Source organism: Scomber japonicus, chromosome 7, assembly GCF_027409825.1.
Source record: "Scomber japonicus isolate fScoJap1 chromosome 7, fScoJap1.pri, whole genome shotgun sequence".
NCBI lineage: Eukaryota > Metazoa > Chordata > Actinopteri > Scombriformes > Scombridae > Scomber > Scomber japonicus.
The window spans coordinates 13,883,019-13,909,937 of record NC_070584.1 but is presented as its reverse complement, the minus strand read 5'-3'; the positions used below and the strand labels follow the sequence as shown (position 1 = coordinate 13,909,937).

The window sequence follows — 26,919 nt, the reverse complement described above, 5'->3', positions numbered from 1 at the left end:
CACTCACCGCAACTCTGGCACTCAGTGAATAAAGATCTGCCTGTAGTGAAAGGCCTCACAGACACAAGCACGAGACAGATCCAAAAAAGGCTCTAGTGAATAATTAGGTGATGAGTAAAGTCTTTAATTGCCTGGTGTGTTTTCTTTCTCCTCTGTAGAGTTGTGTGTTGGGATCGGCTTGTTATCATCTGTGCCAAAAAAGGTTCAAATGATGTGTTTTAATTAAACCAGTACAAGGACTCATGTCTGTCCCAGCCTCCCCTCGCTGTCGAGTCTGCCACCATGTTGCATTGTGGGGAAACGGGGACAGATGGATTGTAAGCTGCGCCTCTCCACCAAACACAAAGACACACACACACACATGCTTGTGCCAGCTCTTTTTCAAGGGATGGCATAAACAATCTGGTGTCCCACTCAAATGCTCTTTCGGATTAAAAGCAGTCGCGGCAGCACATCCCCCTGCATAAGGCAAAGTTAGTGCAGCCTGACCTACTGCATCAAACACAGCCACCACCCCTCTAATACACAAATGCACTTTCACACAGCCCAGAGCATAAAAAGCCTTTTTATGTTGACAAAAGGGGTTGTGGATGTGCTTGTTTTTAACAAGAGAAGACTTAAAACAAGACTAGAGAATTGGCTCTGAATGTGAGAATTGAGAAGTGTGCTGAATATTTGACTATAATCCTCATCATCCATGGGAATGGGTATAACATGTAAAAGACGGAGCACTATTCAGCAGGACAAATGTCACAAAGAGTGTACATCAGATGCCAACACAGTGTCGCTTAAGGGAAGAGTATGAAGGGCTTGTACAGTGGACGGGGGGGGGGGGGGTAAGGCTACCAGGAGTAAAGTGCTGCAGATTTGCATCATCACTGTGTGGATGTTGTCAATCTGTGTTATCTGGCAGCCTGAATTTTAAGCGGTTTCCATTACACTATGTGTGACTGTGACGCAGGGCTGGATATGACCTGTAAAGACTGTGATGCTTGCTGGGGGAAAATGAGCACCATCTACTATGAGAAAATAAAGCTAATACGAACACAGCATGACAAACCAAGGTATCTGATCTGAGAAAAAGTCATGATTTTGCAAGTCACAAGTCTCAACACAAGGCCCTACAGTTCACATTTATGTCCTAATCATTATGTCATTATGTGTTCTTCACCAAGTTTGTCATTCATTGTAATTTATTATGTAAAATAATACATTTGGAAGAATCATTTGCCAGTAACAGTAGTCTTATGTTTTGGACATGCACTAAAACAAGACAGTATTTTTGTTTGTTCCTAAGTATGGAACTTCTATACTTCTTGTCTCTATAAAATTTAAACAACACTAAACATCCCACAATTCTCCCATATGGCTGAGGATAATGGAATGTAAACTATCAGGCCTGCACTGCATGACTTAGCTGACATTTGCTTAGGTATAGCAGTAACTTCACATTTCTTAAAGTATGTTTTTATGTCCTCGAGGAGAGAAAAGTTAACTCTTAAACGCAGCATCTGATTCAGACCTGAAAACAGCCAGTAATCATTAATTCAGTACATTGTTAGGTTCATTCATCATCTATAGGCCAGGGAGCTCAAACTATCAGCTAGAGTCTGACGGGTTGATGCCACTAAGTAGATTTTGAAAACGAGCCAACATGGCTGGAAGCAAAATACAGAAATGGAATATATTGAATGCACATATCCTACATGCTGCATATTCGTTCAAAGAGGTTGCAATCTTTCCTTCTTCTGTGTTCTTTTTAATTTGAGACTAGCCTGCTGAGTCTTGCTGAGTTTCTCATTACATTCTTCAGTCATTTTTTTGCTCGTGCATTATGTAAACTGCATTTCCCGCTGATGTTTATCTGTCTGGTTCTGTGTACTCCATGGTGAGTTTTAATGTGCCTCGCGTCTTAATGTTCTTTCATTTTTCCTGAGAAAGACCCTCAATCACAGAGCTTTTTCTGTCATATCTTCTTCTAGCAATATAGTATGCCTTTAACTGATTTTGTTTTTTGTGGTGGTGATGGGGTTGACTGTCCCTGATGTTAGAGACAAATAAACTGTACCTGACCTGCATGACTGTGACAAGAGGCTTTACTCACGGGAGAAGAGCCCTTTCTTTGCCCTTTACTTAAGAAGCACCTCATGCAGAGAGACCACCTGTTGAAGCATGCTTCCTGTCACCCTGTCTTCCAGCTGTCCATTTGTCAAAAACAAAGTAGATAAAGCTCATTGAGTGTTTATTTCCATCTTGACAGTCTGTCAGTGCGAACTACAGTATTTTTGAAGGCAATGCAGTCTGGCTGACAGATGTTTGCAAAGACATCAAATTCAGCTTTTTGTCTGCCCACCTGTCACACCCCAACAATGGATACATTAAGTGGATAAAACATAATGTGTATGAAAATTTCAGTCAAATAACGTAGCTCTCAATGAAGGGATTAGCAAGAAAGAGAAACTTCCAAGATAGTGTTAATAACTTGCAGCATAAAAGAGCCTTGTGATGTGGACAGCCTGAGGGGAGCAGCTCAAACTCAGTACACAAAGGATGACATTAGTAATTGAAAATACTGGTCTCTACTGGCTTGTTTTGTCTCTCTTAGTGTGATTGCTCTGAACAATGTTTGCTTGAGAAATTAGAACAATACAAGGTCCATGGCTTTTTTTTCATCTGCATTTAGTTTTTGTCATGCCTGTTAATTGTAATTGAGTTTTTCAAACAATGAAGCAAACTCTACTAATGTATAAATATATGAAATATGTACTTAAACATGATGTAATTATCACTCAATTTAATTATTTAAAGTAGTACATTTTAACATACTCTGGATATTCTGGATATGAAGACTCTCATGTTGATTGATGTTGATTGAATCTTTTTTTCTTGAGGTTTTTTCTGTTTTGAACAATCATGTGGGTTTGCCTTTGAATTCCAGGAAAAGAGTGTGACCAGCACACCAAACCTAGCTTCAGGAAAGGAAGGTCATGAGTGCTGCATTCAAGTCAGCAGAAATGTCTTCCACTCAGCAAAATAACTTGGGCTCTGTCCAGAACAGCCTCTGGTCCTTTTATTTACAATGTCAATCCTGACAGGACTGAGCATGTTGTCCATCACAGCACAAGGGTAAAAAAAGACAGACAAGGCAAGAACATGATAAAGAGGGTTGTGTAGTCAGATAGATGCACTTAAAAATCATAACATATCAAACAGAACAGTGCTTGGAAACTGCTAATCAGAAACTCTATTTCCGAGGGTGTTCATTCAAAGATTCATCAAAAACACACAGGACAGTCATAATAATAATAATGATGATAATAATTTATTTATTCATTCAGGTAGAGGAAGAGTCTTTGGCAGTGAAGAACATAGGAAACATAGGAACTGAGGGTGATTTAAGGACATAACATCTTTAAAGTGAAGTGCTGCATGGAGACAAATGATTGGGCCAACTGGGCCATTATCACAAGCCCACCAGTGAACCAGTATCCTCAAGGGAAAGGTAACATTTTCTTGGTTGTGTACACAGTGAACTTTAACTGATTGCAATAACATTAGATCATGGCACAATGGTACAACTCTAACATTAGAGCGTCTGCAGGAGTGAAGGAAAACAAAATCGGTCAGTTAAGTGTTTATCTGTATGTGTCATTGTTACGTGACAGGTGATAAGTGTTGGCAATGTTGTTGTGAAACTATGATGATGACAAGAATACCCATGAGGCAAACAGATGGGAATTCAGTGTGTGAAGAGGTGTTTGGATTGTGTGTGTAATGAACTGAAGTGTCCCTAAAATTAAATGTATCACAGTAAAATCTGGCACTGGCTTCCTTTTTTTTCTGGCACTCTGAATTCATTCAACATTTACCTTAAAAATCTTCTATCATCTCTCCAAGCTGGCATTGTGTTACAAAAACATATAAAAAAGCAACAATTACAGACAAAAATAGTATTTCATTTAGTGAAGAGGGAGTAAACCACCAACAGAGTGGCTCGCACATTTTTCTGTATTCACATCCCACTGGCATCTCCTCCAAACTGTCAAGTGCAACTCTGTAGTTCATATAATGAAGGGCAAAGAGGTACAAGTATGCAGTTTGAGACACTTTGCATGGTGCTTTCCATTTCAGAAAGATCTCCATTCCTCTGTTCTTGTACATCCCTTCTCTTTTTTCTCTCCAATAAAGTCTGAGGATGTGATGAAACATCTTTCTGGATTAGAAAGCAGCACAAATTGCATCTCTACACCCTAAAGATAGGGCAGGTAAGGCCATTTCAATATTTGCCGAGGACTTGTTAAAACCAAGTAATGGAACCAATCAGAATGCGTGTAACACAGCATTCGTCACACAGCTCACAATATGAGAGGGGCAGAACACACACTGTGCACACTGTGCACAAGCCGGACATGGCAGGAAAACATGACCGACTAGGGACATTAATGACATCACAGCTCCTGTCAATCAATCAATATCATTCAGAATACTGTCAGAGATCCATTCATTCATCAGTAAAGGCAACAGGACTGGACTCTCAGTCCACATCTCCTTCGATTCCATCATACATCTGTACTTTTGAGCTCTTCTGTTATCAGACAAGTAAATATTCAGCTACACAGACATCACAGGACACAAAAAGAGTTCATTTTAATATCAGAATACTGTTGGAGGTCAGGAGTTTGGCTGCTCCCATTATGTGTGCAAAAACCTGTGGTTGTAAAGAGTGGAGGCCACTTGGGGTCGCTGTTTCACTCTGTCACAGCCATTACTAGTCAAAGATTAAGTCCCACTGGCACGGCAGTCACGCTACACATCTTTGTTCCATATCAGGGTTGGGCAAGGGGCTGAAAAAGACAGGAGGGGGTGGCACAGTTCAAGAAGAGACCCGACTGGTAAGATAAGAGTGAAAAACTCATTGGGGTCCATCTGTTCTGTTTTGAGTCTTCATCCTTCCTCTCCATCTAAAACCCAACAGTTAAGGTCAAATCCAACACCCTGTATTGTCCTGGGTTAGTGGTGTAAAGGCAAACTGCTGGGTCACTGCAGTCCAGGGTCACAGAGTGACCTTGCTGAGTCTAAGCGAGAGGCTTGAGCGTTGTTGGGTGCGGGGGAGTGTGGAGCTACACCGGCTACGCAGCTGGACTGGCCGACCTGCGGAGCCTCGCACCCGCAGGAGGAAGTCAAAGTTAGCTGAGGTGTTCATGGCGTAAAAGACGTTGGCGTTGTCAGGAATCACCAGCTCTGATAGAAATAAGGAAGGAAGAGAAAGAACAGAAAGTGTGTTAGAGTTGGTTCTTGTGAGTAATAAATGGGTCATTGTGGTGCATTAAGTTTTGAAAGAGCTGATCAGTAGAGAAAACGAAATAATTAAAATGCTGAATTGAGTGTTGAGAGAGCTGGCACTGCTGAATCATTTTATACAGCAACATCAGCAGCAACTTCTGCTTTCTGTATTTACTATAAATCTAACTGTATGACTAACTATATTGAATAACATGACACATATTTTTGGAGAGCCCAGAATGTAGCCAACTCTGGAAAAGTGTACTTCTGAATAATGAGAAAACTCAAAGAAACTGATCAAGCACCCTAGTAGAGTCTTTTTTTTACCTCTTTCTTCAGAGATAACCTGTACCAGCTCATATCCCTCCTCCGGCTCCACCTCCAGGTTGTGCTTCGCCATGGCTCTAGAAATTACAACTGGAGTCTTGTCTTGATTGGTCAACTATTTAGGGAACAGAGAGAAAATAAGATTATGGAGTCATATACATTATAAAAATGTGTATATGTAGCCTCTCAGTCTCGCAGGAATACAAAAAGACATAATTATTCACCAGTATGCTCTTGTAGAGGTTCCCGTTGCCTTGCTCCAGACTGACTCTTATGATGCATGCGTCCTGGGCCTGGGTGTTATAAGCTGGGCTTTGGCTCGGGGAGCTGGGGGACAAGGGAGTGAGGGAGATGCAGCGTCTGTGAGTGCAGGGGGGGCCGGGAAGGGAGGGAGATGCAGGTGTCATGGAAACACTGGCTGTTGATGAGCAGGTGTCCATGGAGTGGAGTGAAGTACATGAGGAAGACTCTGATAGCTGAAGAAACACAGAGAGAAGTCATATAGAGATGCACAAAAGTCTAAGTTTACTCAACAGTATTCTGATCATTAATTTACAGCTATTTGAGACATGGTTTAGAAAAACCTCAAGTGACAAGATTAAAGAGAGATAAAGAAAGAGAAACAGTTTTTCATTTTAAGCTTTGTCTCAAATACAATATTTTGAATAAGGGACTGTACAAAAATTATTAGGAGGAAGGGGTCCAGAAAAGTGAACGGGTTATGTGTTTATTGAGGGAAGTTTTAGTATACATTTAGTTTATTATACAAGTAGAAGTATGGGGGCTTCATTTCAGTTTTTCCTAATGAGATTTTTTTTTTTAATTATACTTTTTTAAAGATCAAATATTTCCACTCCAAAAGATCACTTTTGTGTGTTGTAGATGTGTATTTTACCATATAAGGTGTCTTTGTATCAGGATTTTATTGTTCTTAATCAGAATGAACTCAACAGAATATGTTATTATATTATTATAATGAGAGTGTATCATTTTTCAATAGCCTTCCCAAGTTCAATGTGACAGATATTTAATTCAAAAATAGTTAATGGCTCAGTAAGCACAATGCATTTTTGTATTTTTATACGTTTGCAATAATTTTGGTTTGCTAATTGCTAATTCTGCCCCTATGTGATTATTTGACCATGTAAAAAAAAATACTATTCCATTATATATTCATTTTTTGCACACTTTTAGTTGTTAAAAGCAAAGCACATTGTACCAATTAAATAATGTTCAATTATTTTGATTTGTTTGAGGAAGGATTTTTGCATTTTCACTGGTCATTTCTACACAGTCCCTAAGTATGCCCAAAAGGAAAACCTTCCACAGTGTTGTAACCCACCTTGTTTTGCTGGGTGTCGGAGGTGTGAGTGGGGGTGAGTCCCTCACTGTCTGAGGGGCTGCTGGAGTCACTAGAGGATACACTGACAGAGTCCATGCTCTCCCCTGAGCTGCCAGTAGGAGGCGAGCGCGGCATCTCTCTGACGGGAGAACTGGCTGCACTACTGTCTGTTCCAAGAAACAGCCTGGACAGTAAAGGAAGTCAGTTATTAGATTATAAAAGTAAATAGGTCAAAGCAATATACCGCTTGAATTTGACAATGTGATCTGTCCAATGTGACACATCTAAGCCAAGGAAAACTATTACAAGCCCACTCAAAAGACATTTCAAACTAGACCCTCCTCCATTAGGTTCTATTCAAATCCATTTTCTGGATATACTCACAGGCTGAGCCTCTTCACCATGCTTTTTCGTGGTTTGGGTGAAGTTGGACTGCTGTCACCGAGACCTTCAATTTCACATGACAAGGCGTAGCTGCAAAAGAGAACATTAATAACTAAGCTTAAACATCATAAAACATGACCAAACAACCATGTGCCCAGTGGTTTTAGGAACCATGAATTCTGGGTAAAAAAACAAGGAAAGAGAAAGTTAGAGAGGGCAAGAGAGGGAGGGAGAAAAGAGAGCACACAGAGCAAAAATAACAAGCACAATAGACCAGTAGGGAGTATTGAGATGACATGAGAACAGCGGGTATAAGTGAGGAGAAAGGAGAAAAAGAAGGCGCTATTGTGTATGTGTATGTATAAACAATAGATGCAACAGACCATGACCTCATGCACTAATTTGCTTGTCATCTAATGGATAATGGTGCAATAAAGAAAGAAGGCATTCTGAGTAAAGCAGCAGTACCTCTCCTCCTCACTGAGCTGACACTGGCTCTTAAACCAGCGGAGGAACGCCGGATCCGCAGTCAGACAGTAGCTGTTACAGGCCGACTGGAGCAGTTTGATCTGGGCTATCACCTCAAACTCCTGCAAAGACAAAGTTTTGATTAGATTAGATTTGCTTCTCTTTGCGTATTAACTTCAAACATATGTCACGTGGGAGCCTAGATCATCATGTTATAATTGTCATGGTGTAACTTTATTAGAAGAGATGGCGTTTGCAGCTTCACTCACCCTGCGTCTCTTCTCAAAGTTGATCAGACCACTCTGCGGAGGACACAAAGAGCATGCTGTCAGACTCTGGACATCACATACCAGTGGCCGCTTAGACAAACAGCATTAGGTGGACCACTCCAAAAATGGACCGACAAAATTCCTCACACACTCATGGAAACTTACGCCCCAGTTTCTGACAGCAGGTTACACAGACAGACTCTCAGATGTGCAGAGTTGTGCAAACTCGCAGACACATGCTCTCAAATATCGAAACACGCACACAGGTGCAAACAGGCACATACATACAAACACGTATACACATTCAGGCAGGTGTTATGGATTTTTTGTTTTTACCTCTACTAAGTCAGGAAGGGCAGTATCAAGCATGGTCAGGTCAGTTAGAAATGTCCCCAAGTACGGTATTGTTCCTTGCATTGCTCCCTGTGAAGAAACAGTTATTTGATTACTCTAACATCTAAGTTTAAGTACTGTGAATTCACTGAGCTGCCACAAAAAGTTTAAAGAGATTTTTTAACACTGTGGTCCTCACAGATGGCAGTGTGGGTTTGTTAAACATAACACTGGCTTAATACGAGCACATCACATAATGCATTGAGTAAACAAAGCTGAGCATGTGGCTTCATTATACTAGAGAGTCTGGGACTTACTTTACAGTACATTGCTTTAGAGGAATGTGTTATTTAAAAATATAAAGCTTGGTTTTAGCTCTGTTTGAAAAAACCCTGTTTGTTGCTGAAGCTTTTAGTCTGCCAGTCTTTGTCTCACCATTTCTTTCTGCAGCTGTAGCCTCTTGTGGGTGCGTTTCTGGTGCTCCTTGGCACAGCTCTCCAGACTGGCAAACTTTGAAGTACCTTCCTGTAGGGCAGATGAAAAAATAGCTTTGGTCCTCAAGATTCTAACCAGTGATGAAGTGAGGAATGTTTCAAGGATTTCTTTCTCAGTTCTATTGAGATAACATTTATATGCTTTAAAACAGGATTTGTTTCAGTGGGCAACACCTTCTCATTTACTGAATATTTACACGTTCATAATTTCAGCGGGATGAACAAAAGCAGATTTACAACCCCCAGGTATGAAATACAGGATGAAGTTAGAACTCACCCTCATGAGTAGCTCTCTGCTGGTCAGGTAGTTGTTGTGGTCTGAGAATATGTCCGACAGTTCCTCAAATGTCTGCATGCTGTCTCTGTCAAGCACAGACTCATGTTAGCTGCTACTGCACGTGAGAAATTAGAGATTTTGCTGAATTCTGACAAAAATGCAGATTCTTTTTATGAAGACCTGCTGAGATTATCTGCATAGTTCAGAGATTTGAGGCTTACTTGTGCACACAGGCCCATGCCCTTTTCAGCCTGTACAGAGGGTTGGACTGCAGCGCTGACACAATGGCTCGTAGAGATGAGAAGTTTTTGCGTATTCGACACTCCTGTTGAGAGAGAATTTAGGTCAGTCATAACTTGGTAAAAGGTTAGTGTAGGTTTTATATATTTATATGTGTGTGTGTGTGTGTTTCTACCAACCTGAGCGATGTCTATCCAGCGCTGGATGACCCGTGCTCTGACATGCGGTCTGATCTGTCTGTGTTTCAGCACCGTGCTGACCACGCAGGCCGCCACAGCGTTGAACTGAGTGATGGTGGCACGAATGGTGGGGGCACTGTGCTTGTTGTGTTTCTTATCCCTCTGAGACCAGATAGAACCCAGGCAGTGGTGGGGTACAACTTTTTTAAACAGCAGCTAGAGTGGAAAAACAGGCTAACGTCAGTATAACAACAATGACGAATAATAATGGGGATGTGACCTACATGACCGTTCCCTTCTACACTACACACAACGCCTGTTTCCATCTCATTTCCGTCTACTTACTGCGTCCATGTAGGTCAGTTGCTCAGCCACCAGGTCGGCGTCAAACGATAGGAAGTCCTCCTGGACCTCGATCTCAACTTCCTCCTCCTCCCCTAGGCAGAAAGAGCTGTTGCCATGGAAACCAGCTGAAAGCAAGCAAATAGTTAATTTGACATAGAGGAAATTATAGTTGAGATGAAAAAATAAATACTACTATGGGGGGGAAATATACTGTATATGTGAAAAGTTACCATCACTGTCATCCATTCCAGCCTGGCTCTGCAGCTGCTCCAACAGACCCTCTGCCCGTCTTAGAGTCTCTGAGCCAGGCAGGGCCCTGCGCAGGTAGTCCATTAGCCTGTGAAGACAGGGGTAGTGAGGAGGCTCCTGGAAGTCTTCAGGACATTGGTCCAGCCAGGCACGAAGGATAGAGGCTAAGGCACTGTGGAGAAAGTTTGGAGTGTTGAGAGAGCTGGCACTGATGGCAGAACAGGTGTGGTAAGTTAGCAAATATAAAACTGTATCTCACTTTCTGATGGCTCCATTGGTTTCAGAGCCTTGACATCTGTTGGTGTCTTGTTCATGTTCTTCCACACTTCCATACCTGTAGTAGACAAAATGAAGAGATCACTTTAAATCAATACAATATTGTGGCTTTATGGATCCACTTCCCAATGTAGCACCTAACTCCAATCCTACCTGTCTAGCAGGAGCTGCAGTACAGTCTTTGTGCTAGCGAAGGCTCTGTAGGTGGACAGGAAGATGGAGGTGTAGGTGAGGTCGTTGTCACCAAATGCCGTCAATAACGTCTCCACCAGACGCTCTAGTGTTCCAGCACGGATACTTCGGATTTTGCAGGTCTCCAGTTGGCTCACCGTGTGGCCAGGAGGCAGACGATCCCCCTCCGCCTAAACATACACACACACACAAACAGATATTTTCACACTGTTAGACTAGTGGGAATTGTAATGAGCAGTAGAATAGTTGCAGGGATTTGGTTGGTGCTTGCTGAGCCTTTCCTGGTTTTCTTTGGTTTTGGACGGGTGTGATTACATACTTATTCTCCTAGCATGTCTGGTTAACTTGTTTTTTATCTTTCATAATCAATAAGAAAACATAACATCCTTTAAAAGAGTCCTTTAAATGGATCAGGGGTAAGTTTCAAGCTATAATGAAATAAAGTGAATGAGGCAATTCAATAGAAGACAAAAAAAGAGGGAAGAAAATCATGACCTATATTTAATTCTGATTTATCCAGATGTGTCCGACTATTGTGTCTACGGGGTGAGAATGGACAGTTACAAAACAGGCAGGGAGAGAGACGTACAAGAGGTGGCACAGACAGAGAGAGAGAGAGAGACCTTGGTGAAGTTAGCACGCTACAACAGGAAACACTCCAATCTGCTTTTAATCACAGCATGGCCCCTCCTCCACCGTCCCTCCAGACAGAGAGGAGGACAGCAACAGCAGAGCCAAGTTCTCCCACCACTCCCCTCTGATAACAACTAAGTATGCACAAGAAATATGATTATTCATGGCTTTGAGGGGACCCTGCTGTCCAGTCACACACAAACACACACACACACACACTGGCTTACAGTTCACAATTCATTAAAAATGCACTAACTTTGCAACTGAATGGAGTTGCAACTATCCTGTAAACACACACACTGTACACTGTAAACAACACATCAGTGTTCAACTGCACTGATTGTAATTGCTCTTGTTCGCAGACAATTGACTGTTCATAGTAAATATACTGCTGTCTCAAACGGGAGCACGCTCTATTCTACTCTACTCAATACACAGTGTTGTATCAAGTACACACACTGTTTTAATTAACTCTAATACAGTTGGCAACATGCGCTGTCGTCAATACATCAATACAGTCTTAAAGCCTCAGAGCTGTTATCTATTTCTTCTTTCACATGCCAATCCCCCATCCCCCATGTCAAGCACAAAGAGAGCAATAAACAGTGATACAAAAGACCATACACACATACAAGATTCTGATTGCTCTTGGGAAAACTCATCCTTATTTTCTAATCTATATTTTAGTTTTTAATTTTTGAAGTTCATTCATTCCTGCAGATATCTCTAATACAATTCACAAGACAAAGTAAACATAATACCCTCTAATTGACTGTTCAGTGCAGAATAATAATAATATACTGTATAACATCTTATTATGCTGATATAAACAGCAATGCCTTATGTGTTCTGACAAAAATGCACAACTCAAGGAAAAGCCTTTAACCCCCACCCCCTTTTTTTTTGTTTGTTTTTGTTAAAGCAGCGTTTTATAAAGCACTGCTGAACAGGGGATGGAGCAGTTTTGTTGGCAGCTGGGAAAGTCAGGAAATCACATGCTTTGGCTAAACAGTGCAGGTCTGGTGAAACTGTTGGTGAAACTGTTGATTTTCAGCAGGCAGCTAAAAAGGTGTTGTCTATACTGAGAGACTTATAGCAAATGTTAAAACAACACCACCAGTGGAACATGCTGAGAGACATCGCACAACTGAGAGACACAGTCTGCTTCAAACAATAGAGATTCGATATTTTTTGTTTTAAGTGGAAAGCTAACTGAACTTCTTTTATAAACCATCTACACATGTCACATTCCTAGACTTTTCCACTTGGAATAAAAAAAAAATCCTCAGTTCACATTTTGCACTGCAACAGGTTAAGAGAGTGGAAAGAATATCAGTTTTTTTAGATGTGTAATTTGCTTCACTGTGGGTTTGGAGCTTGACTCATCTCCTTTCTGAAAAAGCTTTGTCAGCTGTGATTCTGTCACAGCGTGAGAGATCAGACAGGCCTACTCACCCCCAGCCATCTTGCTCCCTTGTTGGCCGCCTGCTGAATCTGAACCCTCTTCAGTGTCACATTGTAGATGGCTCCTTCCTCAACTTCCTCCCCCCAATCCTGCACCGAGCTCTGCATGGAAGGAATAAGAGGGAAAAACTGTTAGGAACCCAGAGAGGAGAGGAGAGGAAGACAAGAGGAGATTAAACAATTTCCTGTAAATAACCAATGGCTGTAGTGCAAAACTTTAACAATGAGTGTTATTTTGACAGTGTTTTAACAGAATGGGAATTCACTTTTCTAAAAGCTATTAAAGGAAAGCAGAAGGAAGAATCTCAGAAACACAGAACTACAGCCATAGCACTCAAGCAAAATAAGAAGAAAGGGACTGAAGTGCAGTAAAACATCAAGAATGACCAACTCCCCAACCCCCAACCCCCAACACTCCCTCTTTTATTCCCTATCCATCTCTTTCACTGTGTCCCTGTCTCTTCTGGAGCTGAAGTCAGAGCTGGGCAGCTTTCCTGGAGCTCAGAAAAACTGGAGATAAGAGCCAGAATGGAGGATGGATGAAGTCTCTCAAACTAACCCCTACGCAACAAAACAGGAGATTTACATCACTTTTTTCTCTTTTTTTCCTCTCTGTTGATAAGTCTATGTCTGTTTGTCTGTCTAATACAAGCCAAGAGAACTTGATCACAAATCTGTGCCTCCGGAGCACAACCACTTAAATAAACCCATAAGACAAAATGGATTTGTGCTCATCTTGCAGCAGCAGTCCATATGCACTATGTCTGTCTCTGGTTGTAAATCACTGACAAACAGCAGGACGCATAAACAAACAGAGTGGAATCAAAATATAAAAGTACTGCTAAGAGTGCGCGCAAACAGAGCCTGGGATCTGCTGAGAGATCAACATACGGAGACAGAGACAAAAACAGAGAGGCAGGGAGACAGCGAAGGAGAGAGACTGGCCAAATATAAACACCACGCATGCAGTATTATGGCCAAGTCCTCACACACAGGCAAAGGCAGCCAAGATCACTCTCACTTGTCCCCACTTTCATTTACACAGCTCAATGGTAAAGTCCAAACTACTGCCAAACAGACGGGATGCCAGAAAAAAAAAGGGGGTCAAGGGTCAAAGTCACCGTTAACAGGCTCAATGGTCAGTCACGGTGGCCGGTGGCACTCGACCATGACTGGACCTGCATCAGAGGCGTGTTTGGGTTTAAACAGAAGCAAGTGATGCAGAAATGGAAAGACAGCTCCAAACAAAAAAAAAGACACAAAGAAAAGGAAAGGGAGAGGAGGAGTTAAAAAAAAAGAACAGATGAAACCAGCAAGCATATCTGTGTTGTCCATGTTACACTCTACACTTGAATTTGTCTAACCATCCTTTTCCATCTACATGTCTTCTACATGTTCTCTTTAGCTGCTGGCTTGGCTGGCGCAGAGACAGATAAATACATCAGTGAATGAGTCATGCAGTCCACACACTCCCAAAACAATAGAGGGAGGTCTCTGCGCTGGCCGGCCGGGCTGCTGAGTTCACAGTCTGCACACACAGCCTGCTTTTTTGTCAGCCAGAGAGCTGGAGATGTTTTTCAGAGCGGGGTTTAAAAAAGCTCTGCTCGCTTTGTGCACCAAGTTTGGGGCTTAATGTGAGGCAAAGTTCCATGAGCTTGCACGAAAATGGAAACCAGCCTGTCACAGTATTTCTTTTCACCAGCGATAAGGGGATGTAGTATATCTTACACAGGGCTTGTTTTAAACTTAACAGTTATCATTGGATAGAAAATGAGTTTCCAGAGAACACACAGTATAACAAATGACCCTGGTTGAGGTGTAAACAGGAGATGGGTTGTTTACTCTCTGCACTAACTTGGATGCTTCCACTGAAGATGCTCAAAATATGCAGAGTAAGCAGAGCAGGGAGGCAAATAGAACACTATCTCTTTACAAATAGAGCTAATCTGCCTATCAACCTATCAGCTGTATGTGAAACAATACTCCCAAGATAACAACAACAGCGGTTGTGTTAAATCTTTGGCGATGATCTGTTGGCTTTTGTGTTTTCCTTGCTTGGACGCAGCTGGGACCCGTGGAGAGACAGCGATGGCCCCGGGGCCTCGCCAATTGTTCCCTCTCTGTTTCACTGCGGGCCCCCAGACAAAAGTTTTCATATCCATCATCAAGGAGGGGAAAGCTCACGGATCGAGCTCTCATACTCTGGCAGAGCCGACGAGGGACATTTTTATTTTATCACCCCCCTCCTCCTCCTTCCCCACGTTTCTAAACTTTGCGTGACATCTTTACGCACAAGCGATATAGGTTAAACTGGATTTAGGGTCCTGCGCCACAACATATGCGCGTAAAAACAATTAAAACTCAATGTTCAGCTGTGCCCCCCTACCCCGCCCCCCCCTTCTTCTTTCCCCTTTATCCGCTACTTTCCCAAGCCCCCCCCCCCCCCTCCTCTCCCCCAAACCCACTTCCCTCTCCACCCCTCCCTCTCCCACTAAGCTGACTTCAAAATCACAAACTCAACAACATAGCAGAGGATGGAAAACGGTGAGCTTTTTTTTTGTTTTTGTTTTTTACCATTTTAGTTTTCCAGGCGAATTTCATGGTGAGCGTTTCTTTCATGATCCGTGGACAGCATCAGAGCTCGGTATTATTCCGCCAATGGGTGAAGAAGAAAAAGAAGAAGAAGAAGAAGAAGAAGTAGTGTCTTTTCTTTTAAAAAGTCCAAGATCCACGCTGGGGGGAAAAACACTTTCCCTTAACCACACACGGCCGTTCCTTTCAAAGTCCAAATCCTCCTTCCCTGTCTGTCAGTAAGCGGTCCCCTCTTCTACTGAATGACCAAACTCCTCCTACTCGCACTCACAACAGTCCTGCTCAAACTCCTCCTCCTCCTCCTCTCTTTTTGTCTGACTTTCATCAGTGACAACAATGTGCCCGCTCAGACGCAGTTGTGAGTTCTGTTTGCGCAATAGACCAATACACTCTCATCATAAATCACTCTGCAGTGAAAACCACTGAACACGGATGACATTTAAAATATATAGTATTATATTAATAGTGTATTTATAATTACAAGCTTTCAAAGTCAATTTGGTTAACTTGTATTTCAGTTGTGTTGTTTGTTATTGCTGCTATTTTATATTTTTCTGTTTTATTATCAGTTTTTTTTTTTTGCTTCTATAATTTTGTTGTTTTGTATTTGAATTATTTATTTTTGTATTGTCATTTTTGTGTAGCCTATTATAATGACACAGAAATGTATGGGGTGTTTTTAAGTGTGTTTTTAACAGATAATATTGATTTTTGTTTTTTTTTCCTCTGTTATGTGGCAGCGGTTTGATAACTTTATTTACAACATCTGTGCTTCATTGAAACATAAAATTGTCTGACCATTTTAGAAACCTTTGGTGCCAGGAAAGAAAAGAAGAAAAACACCTATTGCAGCATGGAGGTATTAACTGACTTTCTTTATGAGCACTTTCACTTTAGGCCTGCATACTTCAGTCAACTATTTTATCTTATTTGATGTTTAGCTAAGATATTTAAGTTTATTCTAGCATAGTTTTGTTGCTTTTTTGGCATTTTCATTCGTTTTTCAGTCATCACAACACCCAAAAAACATCAAAACCATCTCAAATCTTGCATCCAGACATCCATACCCTCCTTATTCACACCCCAACAAGAAAAGAAGGAATATACAATACACAAAGGAAAGGGGGAAACAAAATGTAAAGAAAAAAAAGGAGGAGAGTTTAGGTATTTGAGTGAGCCTGTAGTTTTATATATGCATTTTACACATCTGGTTATTTATTTCTATACATCGTTGACCATAAACATATAGATTAACATACATTTATGAATAGATATCAGAGTGTGGGTGATAATGTACTGCAGGTCCTTGCTGTCTTGTGAGTAAAGCAGCTGCGGCCTCCTCATGCTCCCTGCGTGGGACAATACAAGGAAGGCCGTATATGCCGTCACCAACACTGTGTATTGTCAGTGACGGGAGAGGAGAATGGACAACACTGTTCCACCATGAATGTCCGTGCACACGTACTCAAAGAGCCCACTTGTGTGTGAATAAACGGGAAGATATGAATCAAGCACCGGAATTGTGAGCTGTCTTTCTTGTATTGTAAAAACATACCAAATGTGAGCAAGCACTGGGTCTTAGATTAACAAGTTCATTTAGTCCATTGATGAAATGATCCAGAGTCATGAGGACTGTCCTGAGACAGACAGAACCTTATGATGTGTATTGTCATCTGGCTCAGTGGGTGAGATGCTAGATCTGCAGCGGCCCCCTTTTCACGTGTGTGTCTGCGATATGCCTACTCACTCCTCTGGCTCCTATAACCCCAACGTCACACTCAGCGTCACTGGCTGTCGCACACTGCACTGCCAAGAAGGGTGCACACACACACACACACAGACACACACATACACAAGGTCCTCGCTCTTGGCATCATTGCTCCCCTCTCAGCTTTGGAGAGCTAGAGGCCACTAAGAGTGCAGGGAAGCCCGCTGAACGTCTCCATCAGAGTGTTCCTGTGTGTGATCATGTGTTTTCTCAGTTTTTCTGTTCAGACTGTATTTCTGGCTGGGCTCCAGTTCCCAGGCCAAGCTGCCCCGGTGTCCACTTGGGTCTCTGGAGCTCTGGGATGGCCCAGAGGGGCAGTGGGAAGGTTACAACCCCACACGACCTCCAGCTCTGCCCTGGGGAATTGGAGTGTTGGTCTCACAGTGGGACTGATGTCATATCTCAACGCAAACAAGACGTCTGACAAATGTGACAGCTGTTGCTCAGTCTGATGGATGAGCAGACAAGTACGCACATCTTTCAACTTGAGATCAAAATGAGAAATGTATTCTCATACTCTGGGGTCTGTTACAGTAGTATATGCAAGCTAATATGATAAAAGGACTCATGTGGGCCTGTTCTGTAGTTTAAGGTTCTACAGAGGAAAAGGAGGCCAGGCTTCAGTGAATCAGAGCTGTTTTGGCCCAAATCCAAGTCGATTCCCAAGTCCCTCAGGCCAAATCCAATCATTTCATCAATCAAACATTTTGGGAAATACACTCTCATGACTGCATGCTAAATATGAAGCTAGAGCTAGCAGGCAGATAGATTAGCTTGTATAGAAAGACTGGAGACATGAGGGAACTGACAAAATCTGCCTACAAACACCCGTAAAGGTCACTTTAGATCCCTATAAAAATCAAAGTCTCAATGACAGGTTTTAGTTTTACAGCAGGGTTTTGTTACTTCCTGGAGTCTCATCATCACCGTGACGTTGCCAGTGGAGACTCTGAAGCATATTTCACAAAATGTTGAATGCCCTAAATGACATAAAATTACATGAGATCTATGTTGAAATTGTTATAAAAGTTATTTTTTAAAGTATTATAGTTAAATATTTAATGAGTATGACCATGAAAGTGCTTTCCTAGTACTGTCTAATTCAATGTTTATTGTTCTGGGATTTTAACAATTCAAAACCTGATTAAATGTGTTTCAAATCTCACAGTTGTGACACTCAAGTTAAGTCTCATCAGCTGTGGAGGAAGTATTTAAATCATTCACCTTAATACAAATAATAATACCACACTGCACTCCATGACATGATATGAAAATGTAAAATGATGTAAAAGTATTTTTATCAGCAAAAGTATAAGCACCCTGTTCCACCTTGTGTAATCAGCATTTCAGTGTTGTGGATCTAACTTATGGAAATACCTGAGCAAAGAATAAGTGTATTTTCCACTACTGAGTGTCACATCCTTATATACCTGAGTAATGTCGAGGAGGCCCTACATCTTAATACTGCTACTTTGAATGTAAAAGTTAAACAGAATATGATAAAGGTGAATGCTGCTATGTTTGAAAGGCTGTCAGATATAGCACATGGTACTCCTAATCTACATCCATCCTGAGTTTTACTTTCTCTTGGAAGACTAATGACATAATAATACGTAGGAAAGCCCTTAATGGGGACAAAGCAGTTTTTTGTACTGGGTTCCTGCCATCATTGAACTTCCCAAGTATGGTCTTCTCTCTGTTCCACAACGTCAGTACAGGGAGCAACAGTACAGACAGAAAGGGGACAAAAACAGGAGGAGTGCAGCTCACACTGTTATTGCACCACTGTGGGGAAAAACGCACATTCCAGGAAATCTCCCACTTCCTGCCTCCAGCCTCCTGACTCCAGCAAGGCTGCTGTCCTCATACCTGACTGGCTGGGGAGCCTCTCTGGCCTGAAGCATGGTTAGAAAAGCAGACCAATAAGAAGGAGAGGAGAGGAGAGGAGAGGAGAGGAGAGGAGAGGAGAGGAGAGGAGAGGAGAGGAGAGGAGAGGAGAGGAGAGGAGAGGAGAAGAAAGGAAAGGAAAGGAAAGGAAAGGAAAGGAAAGGAAAGGAAAGGAAAGGAAAGGAAAGGAAAGGAAAGGAAAGGAAAGGAAAGGAAAGGAGAGGAGAGGAGAGGAGTAATAAACACGAATCCTGATGTAAGCAGATAGAGCAGAGTAGTCTGAAAATTCACAGATATATCAAGACGCACACATTTGGTTACACACAAAAACAAAGAGCACAATAATTGACTCTTGGGGGGCATGTGTAATGTCAGTGTCTACATCCAAGATAAGAAGGTCGTGCATCAGAGAAAGTGTAGGACACTACAGAGATTAACTTGAAAGGGCATTATCTTTACTCTGTGTGTGACGTCGAAAGGAAGATGGAGAGGGGAAGAGTTCACAATACAGTCAGAAACTGAGAGAATCCATACTGGCAGAAAGACAAGCATGATGCAACCGTAGCATCTTGTACTGACTTTCAGATAATGAGTTATTTCTTACTTCAGACTGGAAGACTTTTTTCCATATTTGCTGAAGAGGAGCGGAGTCTCATAATTTAATCCATTGAGAGGAGTATCAGTAGTAACTGGAGCCAAACTCTCCAGTGGAAAAAGTCATTGCGTAAAATTTATAAGCTTCCCTGTTACCATATGAGGACAAAATGTGTCAGTAAAACATGCAGTCAGGTAATACTTTGTTCTTGTTTGTGCATTTTTCAGCCTTCAAGACCACAGCTTTTATCACATATCTGCACATGTCTAAATGTACTTATCATGTCTGCTTTCACTGTGTGTTTGTGTGTGGTTAGTTGGTTGGTTTGTGTTTCCAAAGCATTCTGCCCAGTAGAGGGCAGAGTTCATAAACCACCTTGTTTATCCATAGTCAGCAGAGGCTTCAGCAACTCCAGGTTGGATTTATGGTGTGGGGTCAGGGTGATCCTCTATAACTCAATAAAACAGAATAGCTGTGCAAGCAACGTTCTAAAAAAATATGGTGTTTTAAGAGCTGTAAAGCAGTGGCAATGTACTCCATGTCTGTGGATTCATTTGTTAAAACACAGATGGATGAGGACATGCCAGATCTCCTCTCACAACACACACACACACACACACACACACACACACAGCTGCATTTTCTTGTTCTCTCTTTCTCTGTTTCTGTCTCTTCTTTGGTCAACTGAACCCTTTGTTCAAGCAACCACATTAAAGCTCCATCTCTGCCTCTCTCCTTCCCTCTCCCTCTGCTCTTATGTCATGTCTCTGCTCCCCTCAGATCTATTGTACTTGCTGTTGTTGAACTCTCTCTCTCTCTCTCTCTCTCTCCTCTCTCTGGATGGGTGACATCATTTTAGTTTCCAGTAAAGTCCACAGCTTCAGACAGAGACGCCTCCTTCTTCACACTCAACATTGAAATCACATCTGACCCTTCACACCAGCACACGCTTTAGGGGGAAATTTCAGCTTCATTTACAGCAAATCATGTTTATGTGCAGATGTGTTTTAGCTTAATGAAACTGTACAACAGACTTGTTTTTTTAACCTTAACAGCCTTCATGTGGGGCCAGTCGGACCGTTGCACTAAAGCGGGGATAATCCACTCTGGAACTATGATGACTCAGATAGTATGCTGCTTGTAAGGGTACTTTCAGGTGTCCCTGTCTTTAGAAGAGTTACGATAAATTAGACCCATGCAGCACACACACACACACATACACAACAACCCCCCTTCCTGGGCCTCAACCCTGACAACCCCCCACCCTCCCCAGATCTAAGCCCTAGCTAAGCCTTGAATGAATCGGTCTGGACTGGCTCGGTTGTCTGTCTGACCCCCTGCTAATGAGAGAAGGACCATCTGTTGCCCCACAGATACATGCTACTCTAAGTTGTCATATACGCAACAAAAACAGCACACAGCATCAATGAAACTGGTAACACTCTGGTGAGAACTGCTGCCACACCAAAACCTGAAATCACACCAGAAAAACTACACAGCAAGGCTGCAAATACATCACACCAGAATGTACACAGTTACTGTAACTATTACGCTATTTCGGTTTTTACTTCAGTGTTTGTTAAAACAGTGTTTGTTCTGACCGTACTGTGAAAGAAAAATACGAGGAAATTAAAGGTTCCTTCCATCTAATTTGTTGTGCTGATTTTAATTCTATGTGATATTATTCTGTAGTCTGCAGCCCTGTTAGTGTTAAATTCCAAAAGTGAAGCATGTGCCTCGGAGGAAATGAAACTGCAGTTAGTGATGAACACAACACACAACACAACACGTACTAGGGCTGCTACAAAAAAAGAGGCAGTAGCTGTACTGTAGCACATAAACAAGCTTTAAGAACACAGCTGTTGCCATAACAACAAAATATAAGAAGATATTTACTCAGAGCAATATAGACACATCTGATACTGTGTAAAGTTACAATAAGACACACACATATGTTCTCTTTTCTGAACTAAATTTTCATTGTTTCTTTATCATAGTGTTTGATTTCTGCACTTATTATAGTTAATTATCTGTTGGCACACTGAATGTATGACTGCTGACTACTCATATTAATGACCAGCTTTACACACTAATGCCACACACACACACACACAGACACACAGACAGACACACACACACACACACACACACACACACACACACACACACACACACACACACACACAATAACACCCACATCACAATGCCAGCTTGATCCTAGTCATGCGTCGTGGCTAATATTGCATGCCCTGCCTGAGTGGGAAAAGGAGTAGAGGATTTTGTGTGTGCATGCACTTGTGCGTCCAAATGTGTGTGTTTGGTGGGGGGCACCTTGCCCCAGACATATACAGGCACACAGTCACCAAACTGCCAAACCATAAAAACCAAACCATATCAAAGACATGCTGCTGCCAATATTGCCTCTTGCCTCCTACCAGTGCTCAACCCACACTTAACCCCCCCCCCACACACACACACACACACACACACACACACATACACACACAATTCACAACATAATACACACCCATCTCCATATGGTCTGATGAGTTTCTGCCCCAATTGAGCAGGCTGCCCCTGTGGTGTTTGTTGCCTGGGGATTGATGTGCAGGGGACATGGACAATAACTGAAGAATTGACTTTTCACACCAGTCCCATTATGTGACCTAATTAAGCTCAAGATCACAATACGAACGTCAACTGAGATACAGGCGACCAGACAACTTGACATGCCCGGGCTTACCCAAGTGTGTAAACACCATCTTAAGTAGTCAACTGAATAAAAAGATGACCTGGATTTTGGAGAAGAAATAAGTTTGGTAGTTTGCGAATTGGTCAATTAAAGAAAAAAGATTGTACAGAAATGGCTGAACTTAAGTACATTACTGTCCCTCCTCTTGTGTCTTATATTGTCTGTGCTCCCTACCCTAACCCTAACCCATTATTCTCATCTAAGTGATGGTTTCCCAGCTGCCACCAATACATCTTTGTAAAATGTATTGATTTTTCTAAAAAAAATTACAGAGATCCTTGTAAAAGTGAAAGCCATATGTTACTTTAAAAGTTAATGAACCAGCACACCACTCATACAACTAGTCTTAGCTGGATGAATGAGTCAATTAACTGTTGAAATTGTGGTAACAAGTCATCAAAACACATGACAAGCAAGTATCTGTACTTCAGGAATAGAAACACTGAGACGTCACTGAGCATTAGCTCGAAACGTGCACTTCTCTGTTTAAAAAAGAAGAAAGAGGAAGGAGGAGTGCTAGCTCAGCTTTCTTATTTTTTTCAATGGAAAACACCTCATCATCAAAATTCTCTATTCCGTTCTTCCTTTGTCCCCATTCTCCCTGAAAACAGTCACTTCTGCATTTCCAGCAAATGACCTGCTGAGGTTATTGAACTATCCTGCTGGTCACTGTGGGCCAACGGGCGTGAGGGCGTGGTTAATATTCCCTCTACTGGAGCTTTTTATTGATCAGCCAGTAGCTTGATTACATTGCCCTATCGCTGACAGAGAGAGAACAGTAGAAATGTCCCACAGACTTCTAAAATGAAGTTAGAGCAATAAAATGTACTGTGATAACCCACTGAGATATGTGTGTTGTCAACACTCTCACTTCTAATCAGTTAGGATTATACCCAGTCATGTCCTGTGTCACTCCTTTATTTGACATAAACTCTGACGTCTGAATTATGCCTTTTAAAAGATGGATTTTAAATATAATATAATAAATATAGTAATATAGATATATATCTCTGTGTTCCCCCTGCTTACATGACCATATGTTCACATGTGGGAGTCTCACTGTCCTTTGCTGATAATGGCTGACACCTCAGCACTCCTCCCTTGCCTCTGACCTGAACTGTGGACCTGACAGCTGTCTGTAACAATTCAGCTGGATGATTACGCAGACAAGTCAGTCCAATCAGTGACTTTATGAGTGGCATGGTTTCATAACCTCCTTCAGGTGTGGATAAAAGTTAGCTGACAGATGAGAACGAAATACTTGAGAGCAATTAAGGCAAAGTCTGAGCCAGCCCAAGCCAGTATGATGGACACGTGGAAAGGTTGCGCAGTTATTGCTTTATACCACAGGTAAATTTCACTATCACAGCCACTGATAGTTTCATTTATTATTACATAATTTTATTGAAGGCATTTAACCCTCTGTGTAATTGCACTCATTGCTCTCTAGCCCAACAACTCAATAAAAAACAGTCACAAGGATTGCTGAGTTCCTGACATGCAGAGTTGATGGATGTAAGCTTAACCTCACTTTGACTGTGGCACTCAGAGTGTGTGAGTGTGTGCAAGTTAACCTCCAGTCTCCTTACCCTGTGAAACAATTGGCGGAAACAGTCCTGCGAGCTGGGAGGACATGTCAACCAGGATGTCAGATAGGCAACGGGGTGGATGATCTCCAAACATTCAAAACATTGACACACACATACTGACAGATTCCGACAGGTATCTGATTAAAGTGAAATCCATCACTCAATGAAAACTTCATGTAGTAATAGTAATGATGGAGTTATGAATCCTGTTTTTCCAGTTTTGCTGTCACAGAACATTCAGACAGTTTTTCATGTCTGTCTTACAGCAACACTGAACTCTAAAATGAACATTGAAACAGGTTTTTCTTGCTGTAATAATTCCTCCTGTTGATACTGACCATCAGAAGATCCCTTAAAAACAAAATCCAAAGACCTAATTTTCAGCAAAAATGCATTTAGAAGTTTATCTTAAGATAATAAGACACTTCAGATGTCTTAGTCAAACTGTCTTCCACAGTTAGTCTTTTTAGTTGAAAAAAACAAAACTCTTTTTGTCTCGATGGACAGTGTTTTCCTGTTTTCCTGTCAACAAAATGAATGAATGAACTAGGAATGATTCATTTGGACAGCTAAAGCTTCATATTAGCTTCAAATAGACTTTAAAATACATCATTGTAAGGAGAGGAGTAATGACTACAGCAACAAAAAACTGTTTCAATTACATGTGGACACCTGACTGCTGTTTTAAGACAGACTTGAAACATTGTGAAACTGTCCTTTAAGGACACTTCAGCTGGCTGGTTTTTCAACTTCAGTAATTCTACTCACAAAATCTCAACGTCCCGTTTAAATACCAAACAACATTTTCTGTTTGACCTCATTAGCACAAGTACGCACATGCAAACAATTAGCAACAACTAAGCTGGAATAAGCTGTCGCTGCAGGTTGTTTTCTGGTAATCACATTGTTATGAGAAAAATTGAACAGAAAAGTAAATAAACACAAATCAGTGTATATGCGGACATGAAGCATAACCAGAGAAACATTTCTGTCACTGTGATTTTAGCTCTGACACATTAAAATCATTATTCTGGTTGGGGTCTGAGGTGAGGTGAGGAATACCTTCACTGTGAACATGCTGACCAGCAAAACTGTGCTGTCTCAAACACACACACACACACACACACACACACACACACACACACACACACACACACACACACACACACACACACACACACACACAATAAGCAACCAATAAGCGGTAGTTACAGTGATTGTGAATTACTGTCTTTCACAAGAGGTCAGCTGTGCTCCCATCTGGGCAACCAAAGGTTACTTGTCTACTTTGACTTTTCGCACTATGAGCTGTCGACTTGTTGCATAAAATTTCATAGAGCAGAGTTCAAACAGAGGTAATGAAAAATGAGATGATGGTTTAAGAAATGTCAATGAGCTGATTACTGCTTAATTTCTCAGTTGACCTGAGCAAGTTGTCCAGAGGAGGGTGTTTCTGACTTATTTGATTTCAAAATGATCCTCACTTACTGTACATTGAAAAGAGACCACTGGAGTTAGAGCAGTCACAGATTTATCACTTTTTTCTCACACATGCAAACACATAGGTATCTCTTTCCATATTTTTCATTTCTCATTATTTACTCTCCTCTGCATTCTCACAATCACCACAAACATCCAACAAACAGACCTTGGAGGAACCACTAACACTAGGCCTGGTCCACCTAACTCTCCATTCCTCACTACTTCTCTATGAATGTTTATACTTCTTACGTTTTTTTTTTCATCAGTGAATTGGTTTCTTAGAATTTCTCCTGTATTCATTTTACAATTTACAATTTACTTCCCATTCCCATCCTTGAATGTATCAAGACTAACCAGACCTTTGACACCAAACAACATCGCAGTATCTCACATGCTTTAAATAACATAAGGCACAGGAAGGTCACTCATGCGAAGGCCAACATCTGCCACATTGTTTAACAAGACTGGAAGTACCTGCACTTCCCAGAAATAAAAACAGATTTCAACACACACACAATCAGTCTGCCATGTACTGTGTGTACTGACCCAGTGGTGTGGTGTGCTCTCTGGATAGCGAGGTTGATACCTCTGCAGAGCAACACCTCCTTCCCCCTCCAGCAGCAGGCTGCAGTCCAGGTCGGGACAGTGGTGTTGGGACCCTGGAGGCCAGGGCAGAAGGGTAGCCAAAGGGTAGTGGGAGATCATGCCGACTGCCTGGATCAACGGCAGGGGTGACAGGGATGGCAGGGATAGCAGGGCATATTTCAGGCTGGACGGCAGAGTAGATAGAGTCTTCTTCAGGGAGAGTTGTAGAAAGATGGAGCTGTGGTAGCCAAATGAGACTCCAGATGAGAAGGATGTGATTATGAATGAGTCCACAGGAGTTCCTCTTGATTTTCCAGAGCAAAGCTGACGTTGTCACCTCCTCCTGGATTTCAGCTCAGAGGTGTGACAGATGATAACTCTCCTCTCATGAATGTTTTCTCCCTTCCTGTTTCTGTGCTTTCTCCCCCTTAGTTTCTATTTTTCCCTCTTCTGTTTTTTTCCCTTCCTGGCGCGCGTGGAAGTTGGCTTCCCAACAGCTCTCAACCACATGAGTGATTAGATTCTATTGTCTCTCTTTATTTCTCTCTCCTTCTCTCCCTCACCCCCCACATTCATCCCAGTCAGAGGGGAGGAGTTGGAAAGCTTTGGCCCGGCCCCTTGAAAACTACCCACTGACTAAGAGAGTTTGACTGTGAAAGAGAAGAAAAGAAAAGACAAGAAAGCTGAGATACAGAAGGGGCAGGGGTTCTAAGAATTACTAATAATAGTGAATATTTTCCATGTTAGATTAACTCAGGTACAGTATGTCTCACCCATGCACCCCTATGATAGAGATTTCAAGTCTTACTCTCATTGTTTCTAGTTATTGCCTTTTATGGGTTTTGCCATCATTTGAAATCCCTTCCTTTAAGTTCTTTACAGATTTGTTACTGAAAGTTGAGGCAGTCCCATGT

General features: G+C 41.8%; 1 protein-coding gene across 3 annotated transcripts; it reads right to left on the bottom strand.

The window, feature by feature from the left end:
- Nucleotides 1-3,300: 3,300 nt before the first annotated feature.
- rgl1 (ral guanine nucleotide dissociation stimulator-like 1) lies at nucleotides 3,301-26,455 on the bottom strand. 3 transcript variants are annotated; one of them, XM_053322109.1, is made up of 18 exons: nucleotides 25,967-26,455; nucleotides 12,747-12,857; nucleotides 10,620-10,828; nucleotides 10,450-10,524; nucleotides 10,172-10,362; nucleotides 9,942-10,066; nucleotides 9,597-9,812; nucleotides 9,399-9,502; nucleotides 9,178-9,262; nucleotides 8,842-8,931; nucleotides 8,410-8,496; nucleotides 8,074-8,106; nucleotides 7,805-7,926; nucleotides 7,337-7,426; nucleotides 6,953-7,136; nucleotides 5,835-6,086; nucleotides 5,611-5,725; nucleotides 3,301-5,241 (listed from the first exon to the last, which is right to left on the bottom strand). In XM_053322109.1, the coding sequence occupies exons 1-18, from the start codon at nucleotides 26,123-26,125 to the stop codon at nucleotides 5,054-5,056; spliced, it is 2,436 nt and encodes an 811-aa protein (XP_053178084.1). In that variant the 5' UTR covers nucleotides 26,126-26,455; the 3' UTR covers nucleotides 3,301-5,053. The 3 variants fall into 3 exon arrangements, with proteins under 3 accessions (XP_053178084.1, XP_053178083.1, XP_053178082.1); XM_053322108.1 differs by lacking the exon at nucleotides 25,967-26,455 and adding an exon at nucleotides 15,330-15,444; XM_053322107.1 differs by lacking the exon at nucleotides 12,747-12,857.
- Between the last annotated feature and the right edge of the window lie 464 nt (nucleotides 26,456-26,919).